The sequence below is a fragment of the Colossoma macropomum genome, unplaced genomic scaffold (genome assembly GCF_904425465.1).
Source record: "Colossoma macropomum unplaced genomic scaffold, Colossoma_macropomum, whole genome shotgun sequence".
NCBI lineage: Eukaryota > Metazoa > Chordata > Actinopteri > Characiformes > Serrasalmidae > Colossoma > Colossoma macropomum.
The window spans coordinates 26800703-26817785 of NW_023494794.1; the positions used below are offsets into that span (position 1 = coordinate 26800703).

Genomic DNA, 17083 nt, shown 5'->3' on the forward strand with positions numbered 1-17083 from the left:
TAAATGTAACTACTGCACCATTTAAGGTGGAGCAGAAAATTTGAAGTGGGCTAAATTGCATTTATTATTTAAGAGTTTTGGTTTTAGTGTGTATAAAATCTCACGCGTTAGATTTTTATGAACTTATAAGATACGTGTCTGCCAAAATGCTTGAAATGACATAAGTGAATACTGTAAATTGGCTTATCAACCTCAGCATTACCTCTTGTCGCACTTGTCAAAGATATCTAAGGCAAATGTTTGAAGACTGCAATTTTCTTTCATAGTATTAAACTCTATTTTCTTTACAACGGTCAACCTTAAGGCTTACCGGCCTAGCTAAGTAGTAGCCACAGTCGCTCAATACAAGAGGCACAAATCCAATTTTTTGCTTAAATGTGAAACGTGAGTTTTTTCACCACTGAGTGAATCAGGAGCAAAGCTATAGGGTGGTCTAGGGTGGTCTGGGGTGGCCTACGTCTTCTCACTTGGAAGCCAGGCTCATTGTGCTCCCTGTATTATTTTGACCAAAATAATTGTGGGATTACATGAATACTTTGGAGTATTTCGATAGTAACTAGCACAGTCAGGACTAACAGTGGGAGTAATGCTGTGTTTACGCCTTATTGGCGTAAAACATTGGTGGTGTGCGACTGACAGCTGTATGCAGCCATGGAAACGTTGCCATGGTTACAGCATCCACTGAAAACAATGACCTAAGGAAAGTTTTTTTGTTATATTTATTTTGTTTGAAGTGTAAGAAAATGATTTATGTTCATCCTGTATTATAAAAGCGTTCATCCTGTAATTTATACAATTTTGTACATTTTGGACATTTTTGAGCAGTCAGGAATCTGAAGTGGGGGGGAGGGGGGGTGGCTTCTAAGTGAGGGTAGCTTGGCCTCCCAGGCCCCCCTGTAGCCAAGTCCCTGCTTCATACAGCTCTGAAAAAAACATATTGCATATAAAGTGAACCTAACTTCTGTTTCTCTCTCTGCAGGGCAAGCCTGACCTCAACACGGCGCTGCCCATCCGACAGACAGCGTCCATTTTCAAACAGCCCGTCACCAAAGTGGTCAACCATCCCAACAACAAAGTCAAGACAGACTTACAGAGAGCGACGGAGCAACCTCGGCAGGTTAGTCCGTCCCATCTCGACCGGTTTAATCCGGTTCAGTGCTGTTACGTCCCGTCTTAAGGCTGTAAGCGGCTCCTTCATTTAAGAGCCTTCAGGAGTACTTAAAGGGGAATTCCACTGATATTGTTTAATTACTGCGTCATTAAATGGTCAGATAAAGTCATCTATCTATCTATCCATCTATATATCCATCCATCCATCTATATATCCATCCATCCATCTATCTATCTGTCTATCTATCTATCTATCTATCTATCTGTCTATCTGTCTATCTCTGTCCTTCTATCTATCCATCAATCCCATCCATCCTTCTATACATCTATTTATATATCCATCCATCCGTCTATATATAGATCCACCCATCCATCTTTCTATCCTTCTGTCTATCCATCCATCCATCCATCCATCCATCTATCCATCCATCCTATCTATCTATCTATCTATCTATCTATCTATCTATCTATCTATCTATCTATCTATCTATCTATCTATCCGTTCATCCACCCATCTATATATCCATCCATCCTTCTATATATCTATTTATATATCCATCCATCCGTCTATATATAGATCCATCCATCCATCTTTCTATCTTTCTATCTATCCATCTATCCATCCATCCATCCATCCATCCATCCTTCTATCTATCTATCTATCTATCTATCTATCTATCTATCTATCTATCTATCTATCTATCTATCTATCCGTTCATCCACCCATCTATATATCCATCCATCCTTCTATATATCTATTTATATATCCATCCATCCATCTATATATAGATCCATCCATCCATCTTTCTGTCTTTCTATCTATCTATCTATCTATCTATCTATCTATCTATCTATCTATCTATCTATCTATCCATCCATCCATCCAACCATCCATCCATCCATCCATCTTCAGAGTAGTTTGATGTGAGATATGCCAGAATTCTTCACAGTGGTGGTGATAGGAACCAAACATCTGACGAGTTTAATGCTTCTGAAAGCTCCCTCACAGAAGGTTCTTACATAAAGGGTTATGAATGTGCTACCTGATGTGTGAGACAACGTTTTATGATAATTTTGAGATGATTTTTTAATGATTTTATAATAATTTTGATTATGATCCATTTACGGCAGAGAGGTACACGTAGGCCGTTGTATGGCAGAAAAGCCCCCGATGAAAACAATTTTTTTCTAAATTTACCACAAATTTAGCATCATCAGCATAACTACGTGTAGGTTTACTGGTCGTCTCCGATAACAAATCACAAAAGAAAGCTATGTTTGTGTTGTAGACATAGTGACCCCTGGTTCCTATCACCACCACTGTACTTAAAAAAAAAATCACCACCACACCACTGAAATCAGTACAGTAGGATTCTCTCCAGTGAGCAGTTTCACACAAAGCCACTCTGAATGACTTTGTTTACATTTTAGTGCTAAAATTAAAACAAGTAAATAAAACAATTGGTAGAATTCCACTTTGACACAAGCTCTGAAGACGGTGCCGTGTCCCAGTTTGGCCACAAGGGGGTGCTAAATGCACACATTTCCACATTTTCTGTGTGGCTCAGGAGTCCTGTGCTCGGGACACGTGTGATTTTATTAAAGAGGAAGATGAACTTTGCGAGAGTGGGTTTAAAATATGAGGAAACTTCCGGAAGAGTCCGCCTGTTCTCCTTTCGTTTTACCCTCCGCTCCTTTGTTATATGGTAATGGACTGGAACATTGCCTATTACAGGGCTGGGCACTTGCAGTAAACACACAAATGAAAGGCATGTCTGCTTTGAACTTTGGCTCGATATAGGGTTGTGAAACACTTTATTCTTCAAAAAGGAGGATCCAGTGTGATTACACAAGCGTGTTCCCCTTTTTTTCCTCTCTCTTTATTATACGTGAGGACAAAAAGATGACAGTAATCACAAAAAGAGGGGGAGGAAAATTTGTCGGAGGAACAGTTAAGCGGAGTCGCAGTGGGAGCTGAGGTGAGAGAGGGCTTTGTCTGTGCGTGTTTGAAGGGGAGGCTCCAGCAGTCATTAGCGTTTGGGAATAAGCTTGCTGCCTGACTGCTCTGTGCTCCGTGAGCAGGGCAGTAATGACCAAGCCCCCCCCCCATCCCCTCCACTTCACTCGCTCACTGCTGCACCCTATTACCACAGAGAAAACCATCACTTACTCAGGTCAGTATGTGCCACTGCTCTGGGCGGAGAGCAGCGCGAAGCTGCTATGAAACGATTTTTTGAACATTTCTATGTGATTCAGTAAACAGAGCCATTCAGAGTGGTTTGATATTAATGGTTCACTGTAGAGAAACTCAGATTTCTTTACAGTGGTGCTGATAGGAACCAGGGGTTGCCATGACTACCACACAAATATAGCCAATTTTATATGTTGATGATGGAAAAATGGTGGCACGCTGCTGTGAAAAATTATTTGCCCCTCACCTGATATCTTCTAGTATTGCTAATTCATAATTCACACACACACATTTTCTAAGCTGCTTATCCTTCTGGGTCACGGGGGGAGCTGGAGCCTATCCCAGCGGTCAATGGGTGGAAGGCAGGAAACACCCTGGATAGGTCGCCAGTCTATCGCAGGGCAGACAGACAGACATATGCATTCACTCACACACTCACACCTAGGGGCAGTTTAGCATATCCAGTCGGCCTGACTGCATGTCTTTGGACTTTGGGAGGAAACCATCACTACATTGGAAGGTTTTCGAGCATGAACTGCCCGTTTAAGGTCTTGCCACAGCCTCTCAATGTCAGGACTTTGACTCGGCCACCCGAAAAACCTTAATTTCATTTTTCGGAGGTGGATTTGCTTGTGTGCTTTAGATCATCGTCCTGCTGCAAAATCGAACTGCGCTTGAGCTTTAGGTGACAAACCGATGGGTGGACATTCTCCTTTAGGTTTTTCCTAAAGGAACCATGAATTCTGTTCTCTATGAATTATCACAAGTCGTCCAGGTCCTGCAGAAGCAGAGCAGCCCCAGACCATCACACTACCACCACCATGTTTCACTGTTAGTGTGATGTTCATATGGTGGTATGTGGTGTTAGCTTTATGGAAGATGCACTGGCCTCAATGGCTTTGTTTTACATCTGTATTTGAATCTCTTCAGAACGTGGCATCATCATCTAGGCTCATTTCAAACAATCATTTTCAAAAATGCTGTAAATAAATAAATAACTTGGTCATTACTTTGTAGTGAGAATGAGTGGAGTGTGAATGTGTTGCATGCAACTTTTATTGTTTGTGAATTGCTTCGTTTAACCATTAAGTTGCACGGATATTACGTTGCAGGCAACTAGTTGACCCTGCCTTGGACACAAAATGTCTTGGAAAATGCATTCCTTTAATAGGTTTAGTCATCTTCAGGCACCTTTACGTGGATATAGGAGGAGAGGTGCACATGTATGAGGAGGAATAATGCTAGTTTGATGTCCGTTGAAGGTTATGGGAGGGTGTGAGGAAATTACCTGTCTAGAGCTCAAAAAGCCTGTGACTAATTTGCATACCCAGGACGTATCTGGGAAAAGTGGGCTTCCTGTAGAGAGGAAGCTTTGTTTTTCCTTCCTTGAATAATAAGGGAGCCGGAATTACATGGGAATTTAGCTGCTGTGATAATGTCAGGATGGGGTGATAGTAATGGCGCAGATGACTTGAGTTCTTCCCAGATCAACTTTGCAAGAATGCACATCTATGGCTGTTTCAGGAGTTGTTGGAGCTGCTGGAGCTGTTGGAAAGTGCTTGAAACAAGATAAAAACAAGATGAAATCTCACCTTATGTGGACTATATTTGCATCAAAGACTTGCGATGAAGATGCATTTGTAGTGTTTCTCTGAGTGCCACAGCACAAACTTCAGCACTTTTCCATTACTGCATTAAATAAACCTAAAATAAAATCACAGAAATCGATAGTAGGTTGAAATTTACACCATGAAAGTCTGTCCGTCTAAAGTCTTTAAGATAAACAGACGAGTGCTGACTGTCTTTTACTGTAACTACTATTACTACCCTAGTGTTCTAGTGTTCTGCAGTAACACTGATGTGGTGGTGGTGTGTTAGTGTGTTGCACTGGTCTGAGTGGATCAGACACAGCAGTGCTGCTGGAGTTTTTAAACACCTCAGTGTCACTGCTGGACTGAGAATAGTCCACCAACCAAAAATATCCAGTCAACAGCGTCCTGTGGGCAGCATTCTGTGACCACTGATGAAGGACTAGAGGATGACCAACACAAACTGTGCAGCAGCAGATGAGCTATCGTCTCTGACTTTACATCTACAAGGTGGACTGACAAGGTAGGAGTGTTTAATAGAGTGGACAGTGAGTGGACACAGTGTTTAAAAACTCCAGCAGCACTGCTGTGTCTGATCCACTCAGACCAGCACAACACACACTAACACACCACCACCACGTCAGTGTTACTGCAGTGCTGAGAATGATCCACCACCCAAATAGTACCTGCTCTGTGAGGGTCCATGGGGGTCCTGACCACTGAAGAACAGGGTAAAAGGGGGCTAACAAAGTATCAGAGAAACAGATGGACTACAGTCTGTAACTGTAGAACTACAAAGTGCACCTATATAGTAAGTGGAGCTGATAAAATGGACAATGAGCGTAGAAACAAGGACATAATGTTAAGCCTGATCAGTGATATCTTGTTGAATGTGCTCAGGACTGCAGCTCACTCTTTAATTGTTCTGAAAGAATCCCATCAAAAAAAAGAACTGCTCCTATTAGAGGGGAGAATGGCACACGCTGACAACTGATGAATGCTATTGACTTTGGAAGCGCAGCATCCTGGCATCAAAGCCCGCTTTTCAAGCTGACAGATGCTTCCGTATTGAACCTGACATCTCTGCTCACAACCCTGAGCCTCTTGTGAGTCAGCCTGCTTCAAGCCAGGGCGAACTTTTAGAGGAAAAGGGAAATTTCTTCTGTTGCCGATGTTTTCAAGCACACATTTTAGTCGTCAAAAGACAGTTTAAGTTGACACCCGTCAAAATCAGAGTCTGGGAGTACTGCTATGAACAAACGTCGCCCGTTTTCAAAGCCGATGTTGTTTGGAGTGACATTTCGCTTAACGTTGTCACTGAATGTAGCCTAGATTTTGCATTGTTGTGTAGCAGATTGTGCTGTCGTGAGATAAAGCCTGTATTTGTTCTGTCACTCTTTTGAAAAAAAAACACTTGCCACATTCATCTAAACGAAGCTAGTGTGAAACAAGCCTTCCCTCATCGGGCTGATCTGAGGAAAAGCACGATTATTACGGGGTGGTGGTAGGTCGGGCTGAAACGGCCGAAAAGTGCACCTGCCCCCGTTAAACAAAACAATTTCCTTTTAAACTGAGGACGGTCGAGTCTCCGTTATCAACTGCTGCTTCTTCCAATAAGAAGAGAACCGCTGTTTCTGGGTGGCTGCCATGGTCAGGAGGCGAGAGCCAAGGCAGTATAGCTGTTTTAATGTTATAGGAGGAGAAAGGCTGTTGTTCAGGCCTCTGTGGCCCAAAGGCTCTGGCGCTAGTCCCTAGCACTTCATTCCCTCTTAAATACACAGCCATTGTTGTAAAGGGCAGATTTATCCGTAAAGGCCCCGTGGCGGTCACGGAGGAGCTTTTATTTAAGTATACACTTAAATAAATCCCCAGCCTGTTTATGAGCTGTTGTTGGCTAGCCGTTTAGAGCTCCAAGCTGAAATGCCATGTTGGCTATAGCTGTAGATGGCTCCCTTGGGCTGCTGACGCCGGACTTTATTGGTTAACAGCTACGCTCCGTCATAAGCACAGCAGTGAGGCCGGTCTCAGGCCGGTACAAACGAAACTGCATTTGTATGCTGCAAACCTTTAAGGTGCAGTGAGAGAGTTTTTTCTTTTATTTCTAGAGCAAATAACTTTGAACACAGAGGTGGCCGATATGGCAAAAATATCATATCACGATACCTGTTTACGATATCGATAAGGAGGTCACACCAGTGACGTCAGCTAAAAGCTTCGTATGGAATCATGAGCTAAATGAGAAAATCTCTGATAACTGAAAGACACAGTGGACTCACCATGTGCTTTTCTTCGTAGATCCTCAGAAAACAGGTAAAAGGAAGTCGAGTGATGTCATCAGTGTGACTTTTATTTCAAAATAAGAGATTTTTTTTCGCAGTAACACCAGTGACACGACTCCTGGGGACAACAACTTTCATTATATATTTTATAATATTTATTTGCCATTTGTTTTCTCAAATCATATATTTCGCCTTCATGTATAGATTATTGCTGTGTCTGATCCACTCGTACCAGCACGACACACACTAACACACCACCACCACGTCAGTGTTTATGCAGTGCTGAGAATGATCCACCACCCAAATAGTACCTGCTCTGTGAGGGTCCATGGGGGTCCTGACCACTGAAGAACAGAGTATAAGGGGGCTAACAAAGTATCAGAGAAACAGATGGACTACAGTCTGTAACTGTAGAACTACAAAGTGCACCTATATAGTAAGTGGAGCTGATAAAATGGACAATGAGCGTAGAAACAACAAGCGTGTGTGTATGTGTGTGTGGGTGGACAACATGGACAGGCTGCTGACTGGCTACAGCTGCTGAAGGAGAACTCTACGCTGGCCACTTGTGATGTTTTAAACATCTGGTATTTCTACATAAACTGTTCTGGCTGTATTGATTTAAATAAACAATAATGCGGTGGGTCCAGCAGACCACTGAGTAACAAACACATCAACACCACACAAGGGTTAATGAACAAATGAGCATGCTGAATCTCCTGTAGGCCACGCACCTGAAGCATGGCTAGCAGGGCCAATAAAGACTGTATCTTGGTTGTTGGACTAGGTATTATGTAAACGTACTAGTTACAAATAGAGAATAACCAATCAAGTCTAGAACATCATGTTCCTTAATTATTGCTGTAATTAACTCTGCCTTTCTCATCTGCACTCTGTGTGGACAGCTGTTCTGGGAGAAGAGGTTGAAAGGCTTGAGGTCGTCAGACGTCACAGAAGAGGTTCTCAGGACTATGGAGCTTCCTAAAGGTTTACAAAGTAAGCAGGATGTTTCTTACTTTATTCAAATTTCAGTGTTAATCGTTATAGTTAGTTGTTTATTAGGTAAACCTACATTTAAAGTCGTTAACCATTTTATCAACATCACTACTGTGACTGTTGCACTTCTACCAGCCCCACTGACACCACCAAGTTTCGTGCTGTTTCTTAATGATCCACCATTTATATCAGTGGTGCTCTAATGGCCCCTTTCCATTGATGAATGCAAGGGGCTACAGTGTGTGATGTATTAGATGTTTTAAGGTTTCTTATATTTTCTGCTTTTTTAATGACACTGAAAAAAGATAAATGTGTACTTAGTGGCTGTTTTGACTGGAGAATAAATAAATTAGGTGCTCATGAGGACCTAATGCATATCGTCACTTTTTTTTCTTTAAATTTTTGCTTTTCTGCGTCATTTGAGTGCGGCAGCTGGCATTTACGTTAAAATTTCATAAAGAATGGACCAATAGGAATGCTCCAAAATTAGGCTACGTTTACACAGCAGGTAAAAGTGGCCCAAATCTGAATTTCTCACCAAATCCGAGTTTTTTTGTTTGGCTGTTCAGAATGTCTTTTAAATGTGATCTGTATGCGACAGTCTGAACAGATCAGCTCCTAAACTGACCCACATGCGCAAAAGAACAGGGCTTCACGCGGCTCATCCAGAGGTAAACAATCATGACGGCCAGCGAACGCCAGACACTCCCGGAGCATTCACTCCCATGTTTGCCAGCATCACAGGAGCGATAATGAAGTTCCAATGGTTGACAGCTGGACTCATCACCCAGAATGTGTTTGAGTTCGCCGTAAAAAGGGCGCGTCATTCGGCCACGCTCACTTCTTTGGTTCGTGTCCTCGGATTCTTTAAACTGTTCTCCGACGCCGCAGCCTCGGTCTCCTCCGACTGCGTTCCGCCGTTTCGTTCAAAACACAGAGCGGTTTAAAAAGTCTCCTCTAATTTTTTGGTACAGAAACATCAGCCGAAATGTTTATGAGTCTCAGCAGCGTGAAATTATGACGAATGTCGAGTTGGACTGACGTAGAAGTCGCATGGATTCTGATCTGGCTGTTCAGATGGAGTCGCATTGCTGCAGATCGGATACGGATCGGATTTCAGTACCACATATGAAAGCATCTCAAATCGTAGTTGAAAATGTCAGATTCAGTGCGTTTTTTGCTGTTCACACTGACACACAGACACACGTGTCACATACGGAGAAAAAGATCGGATTTGGGACACTTTTACCTGCTGTGTAAACAAAGCCTTACTCTCTTTACATTGACTTATATTGAAAGTAAAGAACGTTCTTGACGTCTCCTGTAAACGTACCATTTTGGAGGTGTTTGCTTATCTTTGGACGGCGACGATATGGAAAAATCACAAAAAACGACTTGGTTTACATGCATTTATCTCAGGTTTAGGGTTGTTTTGTTTTATCATCTTTGGCATCGTTGTATACTAGACGTTTTAGTAATACATGCTTGTGTGTGTGGGTGCCTTTGGCAGGTGTAGGTCCAGATGCGTCGGACGAAACCTTGCTGTCGGCCATAGCCAGCGCTCTGCATATGAGTTCAGGCCCGATCACGGGTCAGACGTCCACCGCCGCGGAGAAGAACCCAGCCATCTGGCTCAACACCTCCCAGCCGCTCTGCAAAGCCTTCACCGTCACTGACGACGACATCAGGTGCGTTTGAGCGAGCCAGCTGGGCTGCTAATAATAATGTGGTATATGTTGAAACAAGCTGTGCTCTGAGTGTGATCGAATGCCGTTGGAAGCCAAGTCCCATTTGAAATTTCTCCAGCGATCAATTCACACTGGTTTCTGTGCTGATTGCTGATCTACCCTACCGGCTTTGGCATTGAAATGCTGTCGCATTTGCTGCGATTCCCAATGTGGTTATATCATTTTTGGAGTGGCTCAATCAAAGTTTTGCTGTTTTATTTATTTATGCACTTCATTTCCACTTTCTCTCTAGCAGTCCATTCATCTTCTGCCGGTGAGGGAACATTGGGGTCCCTTTCTCCAGATCAGTGTCACCGTAAGTGTGAGCTTATTGGATAGGAGACGACTTCATAAGGTCCGTAATGGATACCAATTTCAATCCCCAGTCTAACTCTGTGAGGCATTACAGACAAGATAAATTGGCAGCATGCAACTGTATGTGGGAAAGCGGTTAAAAAAAAGCTGAAATAAGATTTTCTCCTGGCAAGACAAAGTAGTTTTCTGTCCAGAAAGCCTTTCGGAATACTGATGAGCTTTTGCCGCCTTGACAGGAGTGATATATTTATTTGTCAGCGGCGCGTGCTGAATTATTAAGTTTGGAAGTGTGATTCGTGATGATTAGCCTAAGAAATAATTGGTGCCAGTTCGGAGCATCCCACGAATCGCCACCAAAACAAGGCAAAACAAATAAACGTCTTCAGACGTTAGTGATTAGTCGGGCAAACGGCTGAAAGTGCTGAGGGGACCACAGTCACCCAGAAACGTTCTCTGTTTTTGAATAATTGCCAGTGGTTTCATCTGACATGCCTGTTTGATGCTGAAGTAAGCAGAAGCAATGCTGCGTCCGGACACTAGATGGCAGCGGTTGTACATGCATGTTTGGGTGACATTAGGATTAGATGAGGGTGTGGGTGTGGGTCCAGCCAACCCTATGGACTGTGAAATGCCTCTGAGATGAGCTGCTTGTGATTATAAAAAAGAGGGGGGGGGTGAGGGAAATGAGTCGTATCTAGTCCACTGTTCTGCCCTTCTCTTAGGAAGAAAGGGAGACTATGGAAGTTGGAATGAATAGCCCCCCATGGTGGGGGTTTTCAGCATGGTGCAGGCGTGGCGGAAATGACTAAAATGAGTGCGTAAAGTCTGAGGATTATGCTGGGCATCACAACTAATGATTATTTCTATAAGCAATTAATGTGTCGACTACTAGTCGATTAATTGACTTATCGAGCCATTAGATAGATAGATAGATAGATAGACAGACAGGCAGACAGACAGAACAAACTTTATTGATCCCGAAGGGAAATTACAACGTTACAGTAACAAGACATGCACTGATCAGGCATAACATTATGATCACCTCCTTGTGGAGCAGCACTGCTGTGTCTGATCCACTCGTACCAGCACAACACACACTAACACACCACCACCACGTCAGTGTTACTGCAGTGCTGAGAATGATCCACCACCCAAATAGTACCTGCTCTGTGAGGGTCCATGGGGGTCCTGACCACTGAAGAACAAGGTAAAAGGGGGCTAACAAAGTATCAGAGAAACAGATGGACTACAGTCTGTAACTGTAGAACTACAAAGTGCACCTATGTAGTAAGTGGAGCTGATAAAATGGACAATGAGTGTAGAAACAAGGAGGTGGTCATAATGTTATGCCTGACCGGTGTATAACTGCACATAAACGTACATATCACTGCTGTCGGAACAAAACCTTGTAACTTAATTTTTCTCGTTTTTCAGTTTTTGGCATATTTTGAAAATGCCTGTTGCTCTTTACATTGTATGTAAATTTCATGATGAATGGACCAAAAGAAACGGCCTAAAATGACTTGGAAAAACGTCTGGTTCCATTGACTTACATTAAAAGTAAAGTAGGTTTTTTCTTTCTCCTGTAAAGTTACCATTTTGGAGATACGAGGTTGTATTCCAACAGCAGCGATATATTGGGCAGAAACAAAAATAGACATGAATTGGGCAGAAATAAAAAAATAGACATAAGTTAGAATAAAATGCCTTTTGTTGTTTCATTTCACTTTGCCCCATTACAGCATGGTAATCATTCAAAGTTCCATCTGTGCATTAAGCCATTTCTTCTTTGATGCGGAATCCATACGCAGTGCTCTGTCAAAATCAGAGACCACCACCCTTTTATTAATTTAATGTCATGTAAATCAACCATTGAGTACAAGTGATCCATTTTCCAGCTTCAAGCAAGTTGAAAACATATTTAACAGAAAACTACACAACAACTGAATACAAAATCCCTTTTTTCAGGCTTGTTTGTGTGTCCACTCTTTACCTCTATTACAACTTCCATTCTTCTCAGGAGACGCGAAGAAATCTGCAGGGTTATTTTTTCTACGCCTCCAAAGTTCAGTCTTAGAAGTTGGCTGTGCTTTCTGCTCCTCACGATCCAAGTAATGTACCAGGGCTGCGTCCACAAAGCTTCTTGGAGCAGGAATGCTGATTTAGGGTCAGACTGCTCTCATTTATACTGGATTTACTGACTGGAAAAGATCCTAGATCAGCACTCTTACCTGAGAGGGTTTGTGATTATGGGCCACGATTGGTAAAATTAAAATCGACCAACCATTCAATCATAAAGACGCAAAGATCAGGTGAGGTTTATTTTTATTGCTTTGATTATGATTCACTTTTACTAAGCATCTCTGTTTTAATACAAAGTCGGGATATGATGGTACATTTATATCAGGAACACGTCGCCGCTGTTGATTTTTATATTTCTACGTCATTTCAACACACCAGCTGTCCTTTACATTGTGTGAGAATTTCATGATGAATGGGCCAATAGAAATGCTCTAAAATCACTTGGAATAAAACCTCTTTACATTAATTTACATTGAAAGGTTAGAGTGTTTTTGGCCTCTCCTGGAAAGTTAGGATTTTGAGGACACTTGTTTTTCTTCGGACAGCAGCGATATGGATTTTATGCAGTGAAAAGCTAGTAAGAGTTAAATATGGTCTTTTGATGTTTTTTCTTTTCTTTTAATATGAGAGTAACAGAGCCTTGTAGCCAAATTTCTGACCAATCACTGTGACCGAACACCCACATGTGCAATTTGGTGCACATAAGCCATTGTAGTGTAAAACCAACTGAACCAAATGAAAAGATACAGTGTCACAAAAACAGTACATAAAACCTTCGTACACATCTCAGATGTGCAGTTGTGGTGTTTTTTTGTTTATCTGATGGGGAGTGTTTGGTGGTCTACCAGGTCTTCCAGGTGGTTTTTACGGGTTTTTCACTTATATTTCCTTTGTTATGAAAGCAGATTGTCTTCTGTCTAATCTCCTCAGAAATCTCTTCTGAAAACTGAATAACTTGTACTAAATGGCCATTTTGACTGGAAATAAAATAAACGAAGGGTGATCTTTCCACAGTGCTTTATCATTATATATTAGTGAGCGATATTGAGTGCTTAAGCTTTTAAGTCAACAATACATCGACTTTTTCCATAATCAACATTGTCAATGAGTTTTTAGGTATCTAAAAATGTCGTCCACACTCTATCGACTACCTTACCAACAACATAGTCCAGGAGTCGGCAACCCAAATGTTAAGAAGAGCGATTTTTTGTCCTTTCAAAGGAATCAAAACCACTTTGGGAGCCACAACATTTTATGTCCATTTTACCATCTTGGCTGTAAATATGTGTCAGTATGTGCTGATGTCCTAGTATAGTCTAAAAATATAATATAAACGAAAACACAGACTCACTTTGCTCTGCTTTAAGCTTTAGCTCAGCTATAGCTGCTTTTCTCGCATCTCTGGCGGGAAACTTTTCCACAGAAGTAGAACAGTTTATTGTAAAATGTCTCTCAACGTTCGACTTTTTACGAGGCTGAAGTCGCTTCTCATTCGCCAGCTTCTTTTTCAGATTTTCCTGTTCCACCTTAAATGGTGCCTGAGGTGACAGAATGTAACCGCTGCACCATTTAAGGTGGAACAGGTAAATTTGATCAAGAAGCTGGCGAAGGTAGCGAGCAACTCAGGTTGGGAGAGGAACTTTAAAATACTGCATCAGCTCTATATTACCCCAGAATCTAGGCATACGCTGAATCCAGACTTGTCCCAATTCTGTAATAAATGTCATATAGCAGTTGTCTGTGGGGTTGTCCACATATACAGTTTTGGTCTGAGGTCATTAAGGCGATTGAGAAAATTTTCAGATGTTCTCTTAATTTAGGGGCTAAGATTTGTGTGTTAGGGCTCAGTGATGGTTTACCTCAAATTTCCCAGGTATACATTTGTTGCATATTCTTTTGTATTGTGCCCGAAAAAATGTATTTTATGTCTTTGGATTACTGACAAAGCACCTGATGTAATTCAGTGGCAGCATTCGGTACCCAGTATTATTCCGTTGGAGGCATTCTCTTTAGCCCTGAAAAGCAAGCCATTTTTATTTTTTAAAATATGGACCCCTTATTTGGACAATTTGGGCAACGAGAAAGCCCAAAAACTTATTTCTGGGCTCCAGGATCTACCTTGGAAAAAGTGCTAGGGGGCTTGCAATATTTGCTATTTTTAGCATGTGCATTCTGTTCATAAAATAGTCCCACTTGGAAAGTTTATGTTTGACTACATATTGTTTATCTGCATGTGTATATGAGTGTATCTAGGATGTACATGTAGCTCCCACTGTTTTATTTTTTTTATCTTTCTCCCCTTTTAATTGTATGTTGTTTATAATTATGTTGTTTTTTGTACAATAATATCTTTGTTTTGCCATAAAATGTTTAATAAAAATATTTACAAAAAAAAGAAGTTGGCGAATGTGAAGCGACTTCAGCTTCGTGACTTTTCAGTGTTTGACAGATTGTCTGATTAAACGTATCAGGAAACCAGCTGGAGTGAATATAAATGCAAATAAGTCTATTTATCTCCAAATTATTGTTATTCGTCATAAATCTCTCTCTTTGCCTTTTTGATAACTACTAGCTAGGCGAGATTGTTGTCTGTGTTGCTATGGTCTAGTCTAGTAATGTAGCCTATAATTGCAGTCTATACAGTTATAGGCTACATTAACTCCAGTATTTAAGACCATTTATTATTAAACTGTGTTGAACGATCAGCAGAGCTTTATTTTACTGTAAAGGAGGATTATTTTATTTTTACCTGCAAATCTAATTCAGCTGTGGAGCCACAACAGGGCAGTAAAAGAGCCGCATGTTGCCGACCCCTGTGCTAGTCAGCGTGCATTGCACCCTGGTGGCGGTGCCACCGAGTTCATCCTTTGCTTCATTGTAATTCAGTGAGCGTTCCTCCAACTCTGCTCTTCCCTCTCTGCTTCATCATGATGCTGATGTGAATGTCGTGGTGCATGAATGGGGATGAACTGACCTCCATTAATTTGTGTATAGTGTGTTTATGTATGTGTGTATGTGAAGGGGTAAAGGGTCGACTCAAATCAGGCAGATGTGGCCCACGGTCGTCCACAGACGCTGTTGTTCTTGTTTGCCTTTCCCTTCGTTAACCTCTAATTAAGCCACAGACGGGGCCGGAGCACCGCTGAAGCTGGGATTGGTTAATGAGGGCGCTGGGTTGAGCCTGGATGAGTGGGCGCCGTTCGGATAGAGAGAGGAATGGAGAGCAGACGAGGGTTGTCGATGCATCGTGATGCATCAGTCTGAAGTTGTCGGGTTTAAATGTTACGGCTGATTATAATTAATTAGAACAACGTTCAGCACACCCTCATTTCTACAATGCTGTTTTCAAACATAACACTGGGCGAGTGACAAATAAGGCCTTTAAAATAATAACTTATAAATTACATTTTTGTATCTGCATGAGTCTGTTAAGTATGTTTCATAGTTTTTAGACCCCCATGGACCCTCACAGAGCAGGTACTATTTGGGTGGTGGATCATTCTCAGCACTGCAGTAACACTGACGTGGTGGTGGTGTGTTAGTGTGTGTTGCGCTGGTGTGAGTGGATCAGACACAGCAGTGCTGCTGGAGGTTTTAAACACTGTGTCCACTCACTGTCCACTCTATTAAACACTCCTACCTTGTCGGTCCACCTTGGAGATGTAAAGTCAGAGACGATTGCTGCACAGTTTGTATTGGTCATCCTCTAGTCCTTCATCAGTGGTCACAGGACGCTGTTGGCTGGATATTTTTGGTTGGTGGACTATTCTCAGTCCAGCAGTGACACTGAGGTGTTTAAAAACTCCAGCAGCACTGCTGTGTCTGATCCACTCAGACCAGCGCAACACATACTAACACACCACCACCACGTCAGTGTTACTGCAGCGCTGAGAATGATCCACCACCCAAATAGTACCTGCTCTGTGGGGGTCCATGGGGGTCCTGACCACTGAAGAACAGGGTAACAAAGTATGCAGAGAAACAGATGGACTACAGTCTGTAACTGTAGAACTACAAAGTGCACCTATATAGTAAGTGGAGCTGATAAAATGGACAATGAGCATAGAAACAAGGAGGTGGTCATGATGTTATGCCTGATTGGTGTAGTTTTAATAATAATATGGATTATAGCACCAGAAATGACTCAAATTGAACTGAATCAGCATGGAGAATCATGACTCTTTGAATCGTAAGAGAATCATTACAAGGCCGGAGATGTGCTCCTCTAGTGCAGACAGGTGTGGAGACTGGGAGGAGGGTAGACGGTGGGGGGGAAACTGAGTGACAGGAGGAAGAAAAGGAGACGGTTTCGGGGGGGAGAGGGAGGAGACGCGATGAACTGTAGAGAGAGCAGCGGGATCAGCAGAGCTGATGGATGATGGAAAGTGTTAAAAGGAGGTCAAATGTAATCAAGAGACCGGTTAGACAGCAGTGGACAGGGAACAGACTTCAGAAGCACAGCCCTGTCTCGCTGCCTCCTGCTTTCTTTCCCTCTTTCTTCACGCTAATCCACTCTTTCCTCTTTCTCTCTCTCTCCTCAGGGAGCAGGAGCTGAAGGTGTACCAGGCCAGGCGGAGTCTGGAGGAGGCCCTGATGGCTGACGGTTTGGCGCGGGCCGCCGAATCTGCCAGAGAAATGGAGGGCAAGGCTGCGTAGACTCCAGCAAGGTGAGAGAGCGAAAGAGCAAAAGGGTCTTTTCAGAAAGCGGTGGGCTGCTGAAGGGGCGGCGCTACACTCTCGAAAATAAAGATGCCCAAAAGAGGTTTTTGAAGCGATGCCATAGAAGAACCACTT

The 17083-nt window shown here is 42.4% G+C and overlaps 1 protein-coding gene across 3 annotated transcripts in view; it reads left to right on the top strand.

Annotated features, from left to right (window-relative positions):
• Nucleotides 1-17083, top strand: part of mbd2 (methyl-CpG binding domain protein 2) — a 78965-nt gene that overhangs the window by 46546 nt on the left and 15336 nt on the right. Inside the window, exons 3-7 of one of the 3 annotated variants that reach the window (XM_036580719.1) lie at nucleotides 980-1117; nucleotides 8075-8165; nucleotides 9676-9853; nucleotides 10146-10208; nucleotides 16831-16956. In XM_036580719.1, the coding sequence (XP_036436612.1) occupies nucleotides 980-1117; nucleotides 8075-8165; nucleotides 9676-9853; nucleotides 10146-10170 (432 nt within the window). In that variant the 3' untranslated portion in view covers nucleotides 10171-10208; nucleotides 16831-16956. Of the gene's footprint in view, nucleotides 1-979; nucleotides 1118-8074; nucleotides 8166-9675; nucleotides 9854-10145; nucleotides 10209-16830; nucleotides 16957-17083 lie in introns of those variants that run through there. The other 2 variants (XM_036580720.1, XM_036580718.1) reach the window with 2 other exon arrangements.